We start from the raw sequence: 16,219 nt of genomic DNA, 5'->3' as shown, positions 1-16,219 counted from the left end.
AGCCCCTGGCACCCACTAATCTGCTCCGTCTCTATGGATCTGCCTGTTCTGGACGTTTTATATACGTGGAATCACACACTATGTGGCCTTTCGTGTGTGACGTCTTTCACTCGGCATGATGTTTCCGAGCTTCATCCCTACGTAGCATGGGTCATTGCTTTGTCCCTTTTCATGGCTGAGTAGTAATCCATTGCATGGATTGATCACATTTTTTATCCGCTTATCTGCTGATGGACATTTGGGTTGTTTCCACCTTTTGGCAGTTACGACTAGTGCTGCTATGAATGTGTTTGTAGAAGAATTTGTTTGAATACCTATTTTCAATTCTTTCAGGTCTCCAATTTTGCACCCGCACCCTAGTCCTGGTCCTGGGGATGAGGCTGAGGGGTCCAGCGTCTGGTTCCCCTGCCCAGTCCAGGAGAGGAGGTGCTGCTCGCTGGCAGGCAGCCGTGGTCCTTCCTCCTCGTTCTCCTTTCCCACACCCCGGAGCCCTGGGGGCCTGCCCTGTTCCAGGGGATTCTCAGAAACGGCATTTCCCAGTGTTTCTCAGGAACCTGCTCTGTCCTGGAGCCCTCTGTGATGGGGTAACGAGGTTCCAGCCATCACCACCACGTGGCCTCACTTCCTGGGCCTGTTTCCCCATCCGTAAGTGGGGTTGTCCTGAAGATTAACTGAGGCCAGGAAAGTGCCTGGCACATGCCTGCAGAACCAGGCATGTGATAAAGACGTGACATTTATTTATTTGTTTGTTTGTTTATTTATTTATTTATTTAAACTAAGTTCTATGCCCAACGTGGGACTTGAACTCACGACCCCGAGATCAAGAGTGGCACATTCTACCAACTGAGGCAGCCAGGTGCCCCGACATTTATTTTTATTTGATCTTTTTCACTGATATTTCTTATGCTCCCCAAGAACCCATGCTTACTGGGTGCCCCACATGTCAGGTGCCACATGGGACATTCATGTGTGTCATCTCTTCCCTCCACTCCACCAGCAAGGAGGTCTGTGCAGCTTCCCGGCAGCTCTGGGAGGAGGCAGCTGAAGTCAGAGTCGGTCGGCCACTCAGGTCTGCGTGTATCGGATCAGCAGGGTCCCTGCCAGGGTCAGGCTTGGGGGATCAGCCCCCCCCCAGCTGAGCGCTGGCACCTCTTTGTCCATTGGAAAGGGCCCTAGGGGGGCTTTAAGCCACTTTGTGGCTGAGCTGTCTCCTCTCCCTGGGCCTCAGAGTGCCTGTGCAGCCCAGGAAGGGACGCACTGGGAGAATTCCGGGGACATCTGTCCATTTGGGGTGAGGGTGGAGGCCAGGCTTCCCCACCCCCGGTGAAATTTATACGCATGAAGATTTATATACATGGGTCCCCGACTAGGGTCCACAAGAAGTACACCCTTGCCCCCCACCCCATTCCTGTCACCCCACCCATTACCCCGGGCCTGGGCTTGACCACACAGCATGTTTGGATGTGGTTCAAGTGACAAAGGAGATAGCGAGGGTCAGAGTTTATTTGAGGGTTGTGTGGGATGGGAGTGGGGCTAGGGCCTCTGGAGATCCCTGGGGCTCTGAGTTATCCACTCTAAGCCTTGGCAGTTTCATGAGCCCCAGAAGGTGGCCATCAACCCACCTTTTCCTGCCACCAGGGGTCCAGACTGACGACAGCACAGGTGGACATGCACTGAGGACCTACTGTGCACAGGCACCTGGAATGGAGCCCTAGGAGGGGGGAACTGCTTATGTCCCCATTTTATAGACAAGGAAACTGAGACACAGAGCAGCGAAGCCCTCAGCCAGGGGCCCACAGCCAGAAGGCTGGGTCCAGCCCTCCAGGTGCACCTGCGGCCCTGGGCCGCTCTGAGCTCAGCACACACAGATTTCCAAATGCTCACAGCCCGGAAGAAGTTGCAGAGTCTGAGACTTGTACTGTCAGCAGCATGGAGGTTACAGAACCCTGGTTCGAATCCTGACTCTGACGCTCAGAACTGGCCATGGGACTCCTGGTGAGTCACTGCCCCACTCTGGACCTCGGTTTCCTCATCTGTGAAACGGATGGAGACACTCAGAGAACCACTGTTTAAGCCCGACCCTCCCCTCCTGCCTCTAACATCTGGATAGCTACATTTCCCAGCCTCCCCTGCCTGGAGATGTGGCCATGTGACTCTGTTCTCGCCAGTGAGGTATAAGCAGGAGGGTCCCAAGACCTCCCAGGAAGATTTCCAGAAGGTTCTGAGCACCCCCTGGCCTCAGCCTTTCCCTCTGAGAGAGGAGGTGAAGCCTGGAGCCCTGGCAGCCATTTTGTGCCGTGAAACCACCTTGAGGACACAAGCCAGGGATGCTGAGAAATCAAGTCATACTGCTACTGTGGCTGAGCCTGGACCTATCTTTACAGAGTCCTCTTCCTGCTGCCTGACACCAGGTCTCTATCCCTGATCCCTGGGTTCACACCAGTGTGGAGTCCTTCCCTGAGCCCCCTGGCCGGTGGCCTAGCATGCTGTGCATCTCGTGGGTGACCCCTTCCCAGTGTCCCCTGCCAACCGACAGTGTCCGGTGCATGTAGGATAAAGGCAGGCTGGTCCCCCGGCCTCCCCCCATGGCTACAGGTGCCGTAGCAGCGAACGTGGGTCTAAGGGGGCCCCCAGGTTCTGGGAAGGATGAGTAGGGGGTCCGGTGGTGGGTACCCTGCTGGGGCGGAGCCCTGGGGCTGGCCTTGGAGACTCTAGCAGGGTGGACAGGGTCGTCTTCAAAGTGCGGTGGGGACAGTTCATGGAGGCCGCGGTGGGTGGCCCGGGCAGCTCGGAGCAGAGTGTGGGTCAGCGCCGCCACCAAGACCAGAGCACCCACTCCAAAGATGGAGGCGGCTGCTGCACCTGTCTCGATCTCAAAGAGCAGCAGGGCATAGATGGACAGTGCTGGGGAAAGAAATGGCTCTCATTTACTCAGTCAACAAACATTTGCTCCCCAAGCCCTGGGAGAGCTCTCCCAAACAGAGGGCAGTCACAGAAACCCGTACATGATAGGCACACAGCTTAACTAATCCTCTCACACCATCATCACATGCATTTTACCATAAAACGGTAAATTTTACCTTGTGTGTACTTGACCACAACTAAAACAACCCGGATCTCAGGCTTCCTGAGTGCCGTGATTAACTTTCAGTGAGGTTAACAGAGGCCCCTCTCTGGCCCCAGTTTGCTGAACAAGATGGTTAGTGACCTGACCTTGAGGACCGATCTGTACTAGTTTTCTGTTGACTTGTGCAGCGCCCAGTTGGCACCATTCTTTTTGATGAGGACTGTCCTGTGCACTGTAGGATATTTAGCAGCTTCTACCCACTAGATGCAGTGGCATTCTCACCCTTCCCTGTCTTGACAACCAAAAATATCTCCAGATATTGCCAGATGTCCCCTGGATCAGCAGAATCTGTTCCCATTGAGAACCACGGGTCCAGTCCCTACCCTCACCCTGATCACTAATGCAGGAGCACGGACCCACCTCTCCGGCAATCATTGATGTGTACGGTACTAGGCTTGGCCAATCAGAGCATTGCTTCCCTTAGTTGTAGTGATTGGGTGCAGAGCTATCACATGACCCAGGCCCAGCCAATCAGAGCCAGCCCTGGGACTTTAGACCGGGCTACCGGTAGGGAGGAATTTTTTTTTTTTTTTTTTTTTTTTTTTTAGGGAGGAATTTTCTTACTGGAGCAGCGGGAGAATTGGTTGAAGAGAAGCCCAGAGTGGGATGGAAGCTTTCTTTGCACTTTGCTGGCTGTTTTTATGCTTTCTCCAGCTCTGTACTCTTGCTTTTAAGATGCCACACTGCATCATGTTTGACATATTGAAGTAAGGCCAAGGGGGCGCCTGGGTGGCTCTGTCATTAAGCGTCTGCCTTTGGCTCAGGTCATGATTCCAGGTCGTGGGATCAAGCCCCGCATCGGGCTCCCTGCTCGGCGGGAAGCCTGCTTCTCCCTCTCCCTCTCCCACTGCTTGTATTCCCTCTCTCGCTGTGTCTCTCTCTGTCAAATAAATAAATAAAATCTTAAAAAAATAAAGTGAGGCCAGGGACTTTTTTTTTATTTTTGCTCTAAACATTTTTGAAAAGGTTTTTTAAATTATTCTTTTGGCTCTGGCTAGGAATGAATGGATGATTGGATGATTGGCTGGATGTGCTTGGGAATTCTTGCTGAGTGAGGTCACCTAACCTCAAAAGGAATCTAAATGGGAGCTGAACAAATTCTTAATTTAACACTTAATGAGGCTGACATAGTTACCTTTTTTTTTTCTGTGAGTTTTCTTGTATACTAGAATGAGGATATCTTATTCTTCAAGTCTCCAACACTGTTTTTTGCCAGCCTAGGAAAAGGCTCAAGGTTGTAGGCATTATGTTGAAAGCACTTACAAATACAGGCATCTTTCCCAGAGGATAGCAGGTGAAGAGGTGAAAGAAGAGGCATCTCTGATTAACCTTGTTGTGCCCCTAGAACCAGCTGCACCTGAGGCCAACCACCCCCGATCTTTACAGATAGATGAGTCACCTCATCCACTCTTTTATTTTTTTTAATATTTTATTTATTTATTTATTTATTTGAGAGAGAGAGAGAGAGCACGAGAGGGGGGAGGGTCAGAGGGAGGAGCAGACTCCCCGCCGAGCAGGGAGCCCGACGCGGGACTCGATCCCGGGACTCCAGGATCATGACCTGAGCCGAAGGCAGTCGCTTAACCAACTGAGCCACCCAGGCACTCTCATCCACTCTTTTAAAAAACTCACAGCTGGGCACCTGGGTGGCTCAGTTGGTTAAGCGACTGCCTTCGGCTCAGGTCATGATGCTGGAGTCCCGGGATCGAGTCCCGCATCGGGCTCCCTGCTCGGCGGGGAGTCTGCTCCTCCCTCTGACCCTCCCCCCTCTCGTGCTCTCTCTCTCTCATTCTGTCTCTCAAATAAATAAATAAAATCTTAAAAAAAAAAACCTCACAGCTGGAGCATTTTATTGAGTCAAACAGCAAAAGTTATGCAGAGTTCCCTGCACTTTATATACCCATATATACCCTTATATTCCCATAATGAACCCTAGGCTCACATCTCACAAATAAATAATTTAAATATCTCTTCTAAACTTCTATTTTTCTGTTGTAGGAATGAAAAAAAGACAGTAATAGCAAATCCCTTCTTTTTCATTCAGCTGAATATTTTCTTCTTCTAGGAAAACGGGTTGTTTATAAGGGTCCCCGTGGTCTATGTATGATTCAGCACTGAGTCTGCAGCATTATCAACACATTTTTCAAGATTAGAACAAAATATAAAATGTCAGAGGAGTCTCTTTCAAGAAACTTGATGATTTGGTTCCTTTACCGGCAAGTGTGGGTGAGAGAATGTTGATCTAAGAAAAGTTATTACAGGTCAGGGAAGGGAAGACTGTGCGCTGTGTCCTTCTGGTACCCACGTTATTAGTTTTTGTTTTGCTTCATGTTTTGGGATTTACAACTGCATTTCTAGTTTATAAAGCATTTTTTTTTAAACCTAAGCCATTCTTGAGCTGGAGGTTCTGATATTTGTAACCAAACAGCTTTTTACTAAGACCAACCTGTGAAACACTATCTCCAGAAAACCACCAAGGACATGAAAACTTTTGTTCAAACCAAATGTAGGAAACTGAAGAATCAAGAATGTTCTGAAGACAATACGACTTATGGAACCCCCACTGGGGTCAGATGCCATGCATGGGCTTTCACAGGGACTAACCCAGAATCCCCTCAACAATTCTAGAAGGCAGGGATGTATGCATCCCACTGTACTGATGAGGAAACCTAGACACAGTGGGAATCTGCCCAAGGTCCCAGAGCACGAAAGTGTCAGAGCCGAGAGTCGAACACAGGCAGACTGGCTCTGGAGAGCTGACTTCAGTTATGGGGTCATTACCCCCGGCCACCCCCGCCCAGGGCTCTACACCCCATATTCTATTCCCCAACACGCACCTGCTAAGTAGACAGAGACCCCACAGCAGAAAAGGCCAAGGGCCACGTGTCTGAGGAGGCGGCAGTCATAGAGAAACCAGTCAGACCTGGGAGGAAGTGGGGCAGGAAGAAAACGGGTTCAGGGGGTGAAGCTGTTGGGGGAAGGCCATGGAGGAGAGGGAGGGAGAGTGGTCCAGCTTTGGGGGACCTGAGATCTATGTGAGGACCCATCCATCCATCCATCCATCTCTCCATCTACCCCCTCATCCATCCTTCCAGGTAAATGTCCCCTACCATTTACCATCTACCCATCCCCATCTATTATTCAACCATACAGCCATCCATCCATTTAACTGGGACCTATTAATCCATCCAATCACTTATTTAAACAGCCACCATCCATCCATCCATTCGTTTGCCATTCACCACCCACGCATCCATCCATCCATCCATCCATTCATCCTTCACCCACCCATCCATCCATCGTCCATCTCCCATTCACCATCCATTGATCCAACCAACTATCCATCTGTCCATTCATCCATCCCTCATTCGCCACTCATCCATCCACCACCCTTCCCCGCTCTCCCATGACCCACCCATATACATCAGTCCATTCAAACATCCAACATTCATGAAGCAGCTATTATGCACAGACACTTGCTAGACACCTGACTTCCATTATTTTACAGACCATAAGCTTATTTGGGAAATGAGGAAACCAGGGGTAACTTGTTATCAGAGATGATAGAAAGAGATTCCCCAAGAGCTGAGACTGATTGAGGACTTGGTTTTGAGCCTGGCACCATGCTAAGTGCTTCTGTTGTGTGCACTCTCCCTTCCCCATTCCTGAAAGCTTAGGAAACGGAGGCTCTGAGAGCTTCCATTATCACTCACCTCCCACCGGTGCAGTGGAAGTGTCCTCCTCCCTCGTCTCCCCACCATCTGCCCTCCTGGCCCCTTTTTTCCATGGTGGCTGGAGGGGGTTATTCCAAACTGAAGTCAGATCATGACCCTCCTTTCTCATAACTCTTTCAGGCAGAGTAAACCCCAAGATCTTCACCACAGCACAAGGAGCCCTGCATGGTCCTGTTCCTGATTTCCCTGCCCCTATCTCCCTCATGTCTCCCTCTGGCCACACCCATCACCTCGACCTCCCTCTAACACCCCAAGCTCATTCCTGCCCCAGGGCCTTTGCACGTGGTGTTCCCCCTGCCTGGATCACAGTCCTCCAGATCTTCTGCCTCCTTTCCTCCTTCAAGTCTCCAACTCAAGCCTCTGCTGATGGTCCCATCTCAACCCCCCACCCTGTCGTCTTCCCCGGCATCACCCCATTTTCTTCCTTTCCCAGCATTCATTCTCACTTGACATTACAGTCTTGTCTGTATTGTCTACCCCATGAGGGCAGGTCTGGGTCCGCCTGGTTTCTGCTGTGTCCTCTACTCCTGGTGCTGGGCTCAGCCCTCTGCAGGCACCCAACACATATTTGTTGACTGACCCACCAGTGCATTTCAACACCCCTTGAGCTATGGAACGGATAATGCACACTTTAGGTGGGATCTACTCCAGTGGTGGAAGTTCCCATCCGTTCTAATCCATGGCATCCTGGACCCTGATTCTGGCTCTTCCCCCCCCCCACCCCGCCCCCAGCATCCTGGAGGGAAACACTGGGAAGGTTCCTCTCAGCATTCCCTGCCCCCTGACACCTGCCTCCCAGGTAACCATGTTCCTGGTGAGCCCAGGTGCCTGAGGAAGGAAGCCCACCCAGCGCCAGAGCACAGGCTCTGGCTCTACCAGAAGCAAGTTCAGATCTCGTCCACCCGCTTCCAAACCCGGCAGCCTAGAGAGATCAGCCTCCCCTGTGTGAGGCACAGTTACAAAAGGAGGTCGCAACATCAGCCGCGCAGGGACCGCGCGGGCCTTCACTGGGCGAGTCCACAGAACGAGAGAAGCGCGTAAAGCTTAAGGGTTCCCTCAATGACAAGCGCTATCAACACGGAGGCCAGCCGCCCCTGGGTCCTCTGTGACCGCAGTTTCCACCTCTGTAAAATGGAGGGTGCAGCAGTCGGTGCACCTGCTGCAAATTTTCAACTAATATAGGATGTAGGGAGGAAGGGATGATAGAAGGAGTGGGGGATGGAGAGAAGGGAGGAAGGGAGGACCGGATGGAAGAAAGGAAGAGGGGAAGCTCTCCCCCAGCCTGAGGCCCCGAGAGGCGCAGCGGCTCGCCTGGGCTCGCCCAGCCCCCAGCCGGGCCTCGGGGCAGAGGGGCCTGTCCTACCTGCCGGGGCCGGGCCCCCGCGCCAGCTCGGCGCCCAGGTGGCCGCAGAGCGCGGCGAGCAGAAGGCAGGTGAGGCCCAACACCAGGGCGAGCGCGGCGAGCGCGGCGGCCAGCGGCAGCAGCGCCCCGGCCGCGTCCTCGGGCAGCCCGGGGCCGGCACCCAGCTCGGGGCCGAGCCCGTCGGCGCGCAGTCCCCGCAACTCCGCTCGGCCCGCCTGCAGCTGGAACAGCAGCTGCGCTCCCAGCGCCGCCAGCACAGCCGCGGGGATGCCCAGCAGGGTCATCGCGGCCAGCACCCGGCCGCCGTACGACCGGGCCATAGCGGGGGTCTTCGGGCCGGGGTAAGGGGGCGGGCAGTCGAGGAATAGAAGAGATTGTAACGGGGCAGGGGAGTTGGGCGGGCGTCCAAGGGCTCCCAGAAGTTCCGGAGAGGGCGGGACGGCAAGGGGTGTCTGAAAGTTGGGAGGCCGTAGAGGAATTGGTGTGCGGATCGCGGTGGGGACGAGGAAACTCCGCGAAAACTTGGGACAAAGTCTTCTCCTCCCTCCGGGGACCCAGCGGGCGCCCCCTCCCGGCCTCCAGGTCCTGGCCGGGCGGGGCCGGCGCGGGGCGGGGCGAAGAAGGGACCGAGGCCGCCCCAAGAGCCGCAAGGGCTCGGCGGCCGGATCCAGGGGGCCCCGCAAGCCCCTAAACTCATTAAAGCGACCCCCACACCACCCACTGCCCTAAGCACCTGTTTCATTGTTAAAAAAAAAAAAAAGGAAACTTGAACGAATTTCTAAATAATTCATTTTGATATTCGGTCTCTTACCTGCGGACTCTGCAACTGGCTGCGATTTCCCTTCCGTTCGACCTTCTTTCAAGGCTTTGCAGAAACGTCGCCTCCTGGACGAGATCCTTTTGGGGCCCCCGCTTGAGGAGGCACTCCTGTCTTTTGCCGTTGGGCTTTGTTCTTCCCATGGCCGGTTTTCTATTATTATTTATTTATTTTTAATTTAAAAAATTGAGGTGACATTTACATGACATGAAAGAAACCATTCTGAAGTGAACAATTCAGTGGCATTTAGTACATACACAGTGTTGTACCAACAGCATCTCTGTCTAGTTCCAGAACATTTTCATCATCCTTAAAGGAGACCCCATTCCCCATGAGCAGTCACTCCCCACTCCCCCTCCCCCAAGCCCTGGCAACCACTGATCTGCTTTCTGTCTCTGGATTTGCCTGTTCTGGACATTTTATATAAATGGAGGCAGACACTATGTGACTTTCTGTGTCCAGTTTCTTTCACTGAGCCCAATGTTTTTGAGGTTCATCCATGTTGTACCGTGTATCAGTTGTTCATTCCTTTTAATGGCTGAATAGCATCCCACTGTATGGATGGAACACATTTTATTTATGCATTTGTCTATTGAGGGGCATTTGGGGTTTTTCCACCTTTTAGCTGTTGTGAATAGTGTTGCTAGAACACGCACACACAGTTATTTGTTTAAGTCCCTATTTCTTTTGGATTTATACCTCGGAGTAGAATTGCTGGTAATTATGGTCATTATGTATTTAACTTATTGAGGAACCCCACCCTGCTTTCCACAGCAACTGCACCCTTTTACTTCCCACCAGCAATGCTGGACGGTTCCACTTTCTTCACTTCCCTGCTAACACTTGTTGTGTGCTGGGTTTTGATTACAGCCATCCTACTGGGTGAGAAGTGGGATCTCACGGTGCTTTTGATTTGCATTTCCTTAATGGCTAATGATGCTGAGCATCTTTTCGTGTGCTTGCTGGTCGTTTGTGGATCTTCTTTGGAGAAATGCCTCTTCAGGTCCTTTTCTTAGTTTTGACTGGGTTGCCTGTCTTCTTGTTCACCCCCACCCCCACTCCGCAGCACTTTGCATCTCCTGAAGCCCCGCTGTTTAGTCCGAGGCCCCCGTGCTGGGGGGGTGGCGCTGCTCCCCGACGCTAGGACGTCTGCCTCAAGTGTCCCCTGCTGTGTCCCCTTAGTGTCTGGGGCGGCACTCTTCGGGAGGTTGCAGCACAGAATCCCCACGCGCATCCTCCCCGCAGGGGTCAGAACAGCTCCCCGGCGCCGCCGCCCTCCGCCCCGCCCTCCCCCTCGGGCGGGCTCCCGCTCCCGGGGCCGCGTTTGCCCCGGGCCGCCCGGTCCACGCGGTACTTGCAGCGGCGCAGCGGCTCGGTAAGGCTCCGCGGCGCGGGGTCGTCCAGGTCCTCGGGCTGCAGGAAGCTGCGGTCCAGCAGCTCCGCCGCCTCCTGCCAGTTGGCGAAGCAGGCGGGGCCCAGGCGCCGGATCTCGTCGGTGGCGTCGCGGGTGAGCACGTCCCCGCCCGGCTTGAGCACCACGACAGCCGGCAGGCGCTCCACGGAGAACCGGCGCCCGAGGTCCCTGCGGGGCGGGCGCGGCAGGCCGGTCGGAAGCCGGTCGGAAGCCGGTCCCTGATCCCGAGCTGGGGAGCCACACATCCCTCCTCCCAGGACTTACTGGGCGCCTTCTGTGTGCACTGTGTGCTCTGGGGGCTCCCAGGGACCAGGTCAGGCCGCAGTGGCCTCTGTGCTGTGTTTCCAATACCTCAGACATGCTACCGTTTCATATATTTATTATATTATATTATATTATTATATTATATTATATTATATTTTATATATTATATATCACATCACAACATGCACTATGTGGGACATACTTATACTAAAAATGTATACTGGGGCGCCTGGGTGGTTGAGTTGGTTAGGCATGTGTCTGCCTTCGGCTCAGGTCATGATCCCAGGGTCCTGGGATGGAGCCCCGCGTGGGGCTCTCTGCTCAGCGGGGAGCCTGCTTCTCCCTCTCTCCCTGCCTGCCACTCTGCCTACTTGTGAGCCCTCTCTCCCCCTCTCCGTCAAATAAAGAAATAAAATCTTTAAAAAAATTAAAAAAAAATACCAAAAAATTATTCATTGTTGATGCGAAATTTGTTTTTAACTGGGCAGCCTGTGTTTTATCTGGGAACCGTGAGCGTGTGTGTGTGTGTGTGTGTGTGTGTGTGTGTGTGTGTGTGGAGGGGGGGAGGAGGGGGGTGAGGAGAAGGGGGTGGGGAATCGTTCACTCTCCGTCCAGACACCTAACCTAGCCTGAGTGAAGGCTTTGTCGAGAGGGTCCTGCCTCAAACGAGGTCAGCAGGTCCGAGTTTGGCTCTGATGCCTTCACAGCTTCATTCTGCCCTGGGAAGGGAAATGTTACCAGTTTGCAGGAAAGATCCCCCTCAGCGGCAGAGAGGGCAGAAGGAGTGAGCAAGTGTCCAAACTCTGATAATGCTGGGTGCAGAATGAAGGTCTCTAGAAACTTCCAACGTGTGGAGCAAAATGAACGAAATCAGTAAAGTGTCAGAAAGCCTGCGACTCACTTTCAAACGGCTCCGTGCAAGCTCCCAATGTGTGTAGATAAAGCAAATATGGCAAAATGTTAACGATTGCTCTGGGTTTCATTGCATGCTTTTTCCAGCTTGTGGGATCTTGGACATTTTTCATAATGAAAAGTTCGAGTTTAAAAAGAAGGAAAGGCGGGGCGTCTGGCTGGCTTAGTTGGAGGAGCGTGTGACTCTTGATCTCAGGGTTGTGAGTTTGAGCCCCATGTTGGGTGTAGAGATTACTTAAAAATAAAATCTAGGGGCGCCTGGGTGGCTCAGTTGGTTAAGTGGCTGCCTTCGGCTCAGGTCATGATCCTAGGGTCCTGGGATCGAGCCCTGCATCGGGCTCCCTGCTCAGTGGGGAGCCTGCTCCTCCCTCTGCCTCTGCCTCTACCCCTGCTTGTGCTCTCTCTCTGTCAAATAAAGAAATAAAATCTTAAAAAAAATAAAATAAAATCTAAAAACTTAAAAAAAATAAATAAAAAGAAGGGACGCCTTACTTCGGAAAAGGGGAAGGTCCTAAGATAGCCACGAGCTGTAGTTTTGCTTATTGGGCAGCTGGGTGCAAAGCTCGAATCTACCCACCTCTCTCTCAGCTCCAAGGCCCTCCTCACTGGCTCCCAGCTACTCTGAGGATCGCATCCACTCCCGTTAAGATGGGGTTTGTGGCGCTGCTCCACACGATGCTTGCAGACCTCTCCCATTTGGTATTACTTACAGTTCCCTGAACTGGCTGTCTTTCTCTGATGGCCTCCCAGACTTTATCTGTGCTGTGCCCTCTGCCTGGAAACCCTTCCCTCTCCTCACTCTTTCCTATCCTCCCTGGCCTTGGGGTCTCTCTTTAAAGCCACTTCCTCAGGGAAGCATCCCCTGACCCCAAACCTCAGCAAGGTCTCCCCATTATATTTCCACATGGCATCCTTCTTGGTCCTCTGGACCATTACTGCAGTTTCTTATTATATATTTGTTTGAGTCTTTGTGTCACGTCTGTCTCCCCAACTAGATTGTAAGCTCCTTGGGAGCTAAATAGAAATGAGCATATGCACCCCCCTGGGTGGCCCCCTCCCCACCCCATCTGGGTATGGACGGGCACACAGGACGTGCTTATCAATTCCAGATGGAACAGAGGCAACAATAAACAAACCTTTCAGCAGAAATAGCTCCTCCTCCAGGAAGCCCTCCCTCACTTCTTCTCCCACCTCACCTTCTCAGGTCATCCTCGAAGGGCAGGAAGAGCCACTTCTTCGGCATGTCCCTAAGGAACAGATCCTGTTGCTCCTCCGTGGGATCCTGGGACACGTACACCAGAGCCAGCTGGGCTGCCCGCAGCACGTAGAACTCATCTGTGAGCTTCACGAAGAAGTCCCTGAGGATAGGCACGAAGGCTTGGCACTGCGGGCAGGACCCAGAGCCAAAGAAGAGCAGCACCAGCCGGTTCTCCAGCCTGCGGCTGAGCTCAGCCTCCGTGTCCAGCTCGTCCTGGTCGCTGTTGTTGCGAATCAGGACGTGGCCGGAGAACAGGGAGGCCATGGCAGCCCTGGCTGAGAGCTGGGGACACGGCCGAGGGACTTTGTGTGGCCCTGGGCCTGCTGGCTGGCTGCTGGTCTGGGATTAGGTATCTTTAGGAGGCCGGTTTAGGACCTCACTAATCTGCCTAAACTGCGGCCTGATTCTGTGCTGCCTCCGAGGGTAGGGGCAGGCTGCCGATGGGCTCCTTCTCTGGAGACAGCTAGAAATCCATTAAGAAAAAGCACAGGATTGCAAAGGAAAACAGTCATCCTGACATATGGGTGTGAAAATATTTTATTAAGTTGTGATGTAAAATATATGTGCTTCCTCACGAATTGAATGGGTTAAGTAATCTTGATTCACCAGGGCTCTACAAATGATTGTGACTTCTATTGTGATAAATGGTATTTTGAGATGCCTGCCTGCAATGGCCAGGATGTGACGTGAAATTATCTTTAATTTCCACAGAAGACAAAGTCACAGGGCTGGCTGATACCTGCTTTGACAGGACATGAAAAACATGCTACATTCCAGTTAGAAGTGTAAAAATTAATAATGGGAAACTTGCTAAAAGGGAGATGGGAGGCCAGAAGGGGGAGATCTCACCATACTACTCCCAGTCAATTACAGGAAGAAAGGTCAATTTCAGATCTTCAGTAGAAGAATCCACAGGAAAGAATGATCAGTTCCAACTCCCAACAGAAAAAGAGGGACATTGCATCTCCTACAATAAGTCAACTACCCCTGCAACTCAGCCAATTAACCATCATCACCCTGAGCTGCTTTTCTCCAGTGGACTCTCCTTCAAAACAACCCCTCCCAACTTCCTCCCTTCTTCTCCATAAAATAACGTTCATCTTCTTTGTTGAAATAGCCTATGGTTTTTGCTGTAGTTTGCTTCTCCCGAATCACAATTTTCTACTATTTCCAAACAAAATCTGTTTTTGCTAGCAAACTTTATTTTTGAGGTCAATAGAAGTTAATGAAAATAAATCTGTGGGTTGTTTTTTTTTTTTTTTTTTTCTCCACCCTCCTGAATTCAGTTGGGACAGCCCACCTTAAGATCCCTTTGTAAGGATGAAAATCGTGGCCACAGTACTTTGCAGCCCCTTCTCATCAAGAGATGGAGACTAGTTCCCCTTTCCTTGGATCTAGGCTGGCTTCATGACTTGCTTGAACAAGAGAATGTGGTGCGAGGTGTGAGTTTGGAGGATGAGTCTTATCCTCGCTTCCCATTTTCATTCTCTTGGAAGGCTGCCTCCAGAGGCCCCAGGTAAGGAAGCTGATCTAGCCCAGGGGTTGACAAAGCTTTTCTATAAAGAGCCAGGTAGTAAATACTTTTGGATTTGTGGGCCATAGGGTCTCTTGCAACTTCGAATTCTGCCACTGTCTTGCAAAAGTGGCTCTGAACGATATGTAAATGGATTTATGTGTCTGGCTTCCAATAAAGCTCTATTTACAGACACTGAAGTTTGAATTTCATAGAATTTTTGCGTATCATAAAATATTACTCTGTTTGATTTTCTTCAACCATTCCAAAATGTAAAAACCATTCTCAGCTTCTGGCAAGCCAGATTTGGCTGGTGAGTTGAAGTTTGCAGACCCCTGTTCCAGCCTATTGGATAAGAGGCCACACGGAGTTGTTGACCTTAAAATTAAAATGGTCAATTATTTTACCAACAAAAATGGGCTCGTTCAGGAATAGCAGAGAATTGCAATTCTGGACCAGCAAACTATGGCAAAAACCATAGTCTTGTCCAACAAACAAAGGAGAGGATTTTATGGAGAAAGAGGAAGTTGGGAGGGGTTGTTTTGAAGGGAACTCCATTGGGGAGAAGCAGGAGTTCAGGCTGATGATGGTTCCTCATTGGCGGAGTTGCTTGGGTAGTCAATTTCTAATAGGAAATGCAGTGTCCACGGTTTCCTTTTGGGGTCTATGAATGATAATTCCTTCCTGTTGATTCTTCTGTTAAGGGTCTATAATTGACGTCTCTTCCTGTAATTGAAGTGGGAGTGGTACCGGCAGGAGAGCTCCCTCTTCTGGCCTTCAACTGCATTTCAGTGAGATTTCCCTTCATCAATTTTCACAGAGGTGAACTAGACGCTCATGGGACAGCCAGCACCAACTGCCACACATGTGATCTTCCAGTCCAGCCACTGGCAGATTGTAGCAGATTGCCTGAGCCAGCCGAGTCCAGCAGAGGGACTGCCCAGGCAACCTATGGGGTCCTGATAATAGTCGATCCCTGTTGTATGAAGCCACTCCAGTTTGGGGTGGTTTGTTACACAGCAATAGCTAACTAGTACACCAGGTCTAGAGGATCTTTCCAGGCCTAGGAAAACATGAGAGAATCTGAAAGGAACTTCATGTTGGCTTTAAACAATAAAAAAGAATGGGGCACGTGGGTGGTTCAGTAGGTTAAATGTCCGACTCTTGGGCGCCTGGGTGGCTCAGTCGTTAAGCGTCTGCCTTCAGCTCAGGACATGATCCCAGGGTCCTGGGGTCGAGTCCCACATCGGGCTCCCTGCTCAGCGGGAAGCCTGCTTCTCCCTCTCCCACTCCCCCTGCTTGTGTTCCTGCTCTCGCTGTCTCTCTCTCTCTGTCAAATAAATAAATAAAATCTTTAAAAAAAAAATAAATGTCCGACTCTTGATTTCAGTTCAGGTTATGATATTAGGGTCATGAGATCGAGCCCTGTGTTGGGGATTCTCTCTCTCTTCCTCATGGAATTCTCTCTCTCTCTCCCTCTTCCTCTACCTCTTCTGCTCATGTACACGTGCTCCTGCTTGTTCTCTCTCTCTCTCCAAAAAATAAAATAAATAAATAAAAATAAAAAGGAAATCACAAAATCCTCATTCTCCAGATTTAATTCATATTGTCCAGGCTTTGTGAATGGGCTCATTCCTAATGTGTCCTCGTTACATTCTGCTTAGAAACAATTTCCTGGTCAGATTTTCCTCACCCTACCGGTCCGGCTGTGTTGTGAATGCAAGATGCACTGAGAGCATAATGATCTCAGTAGTGGAGAATGCTCCTATAATCTTTATGAGGTGCCAGGCTCCTGTTCTCAGAACAGCCCTACCAGG

General features: G+C 51.3%; 2 protein-coding genes across 2 annotated transcripts; both read right to left on the bottom strand.

The window, feature by feature from the left end:
* Window positions 1–2,434: 2,434 nt before the first annotated feature.
* TMEM221 (transmembrane protein 221) lies at window positions 2,435–8,544 on the bottom strand. Its single transcript, XM_028087017.1, has 3 exons — window positions 8,225–8,544; window positions 5,965–6,050; window positions 2,435–2,904 (listed from the first exon to the last, which is right to left on the bottom strand). Exons 1-3 carry the CDS (start codon window positions 8,542–8,544, stop codon window positions 2,435–2,437), a joined length of 876 nt encoding a protein of 291 aa, XP_027942818.1.
* Window positions 8,545–10,289: 1,745 nt separating this feature from the next.
* Window positions 10,290–13,153, bottom strand: NXNL1 (nucleoredoxin like 1). Its single transcript, XM_028086986.2, has 2 exons — window positions 12,828–13,153; window positions 10,290–10,623 (listed from the first exon to the last, which is right to left on the bottom strand). Exons 1-2 carry the CDS (start codon window positions 13,151–13,153, stop codon window positions 10,290–10,292), a joined length of 660 nt encoding a protein of 219 aa, XP_027942787.2.
* Between the last annotated feature and the right edge of the window lie 3,066 nt (window positions 13,154–16,219).

Source organism: Eumetopias jubatus, unplaced genomic scaffold, assembly GCF_037043125.1.
Source record: "Eumetopias jubatus isolate StellerSeaLion01/CBP00866 unplaced genomic scaffold, mEumJub1_p1.0 scaffold_1, whole genome shotgun sequence".
Classification (NCBI taxonomy): Eukaryota; Metazoa; Chordata; class Mammalia; order Carnivora; family Otariidae; genus Eumetopias; species Eumetopias jubatus.
This window is presented reverse-complemented; position numbering and strand designations above follow the sequence as displayed.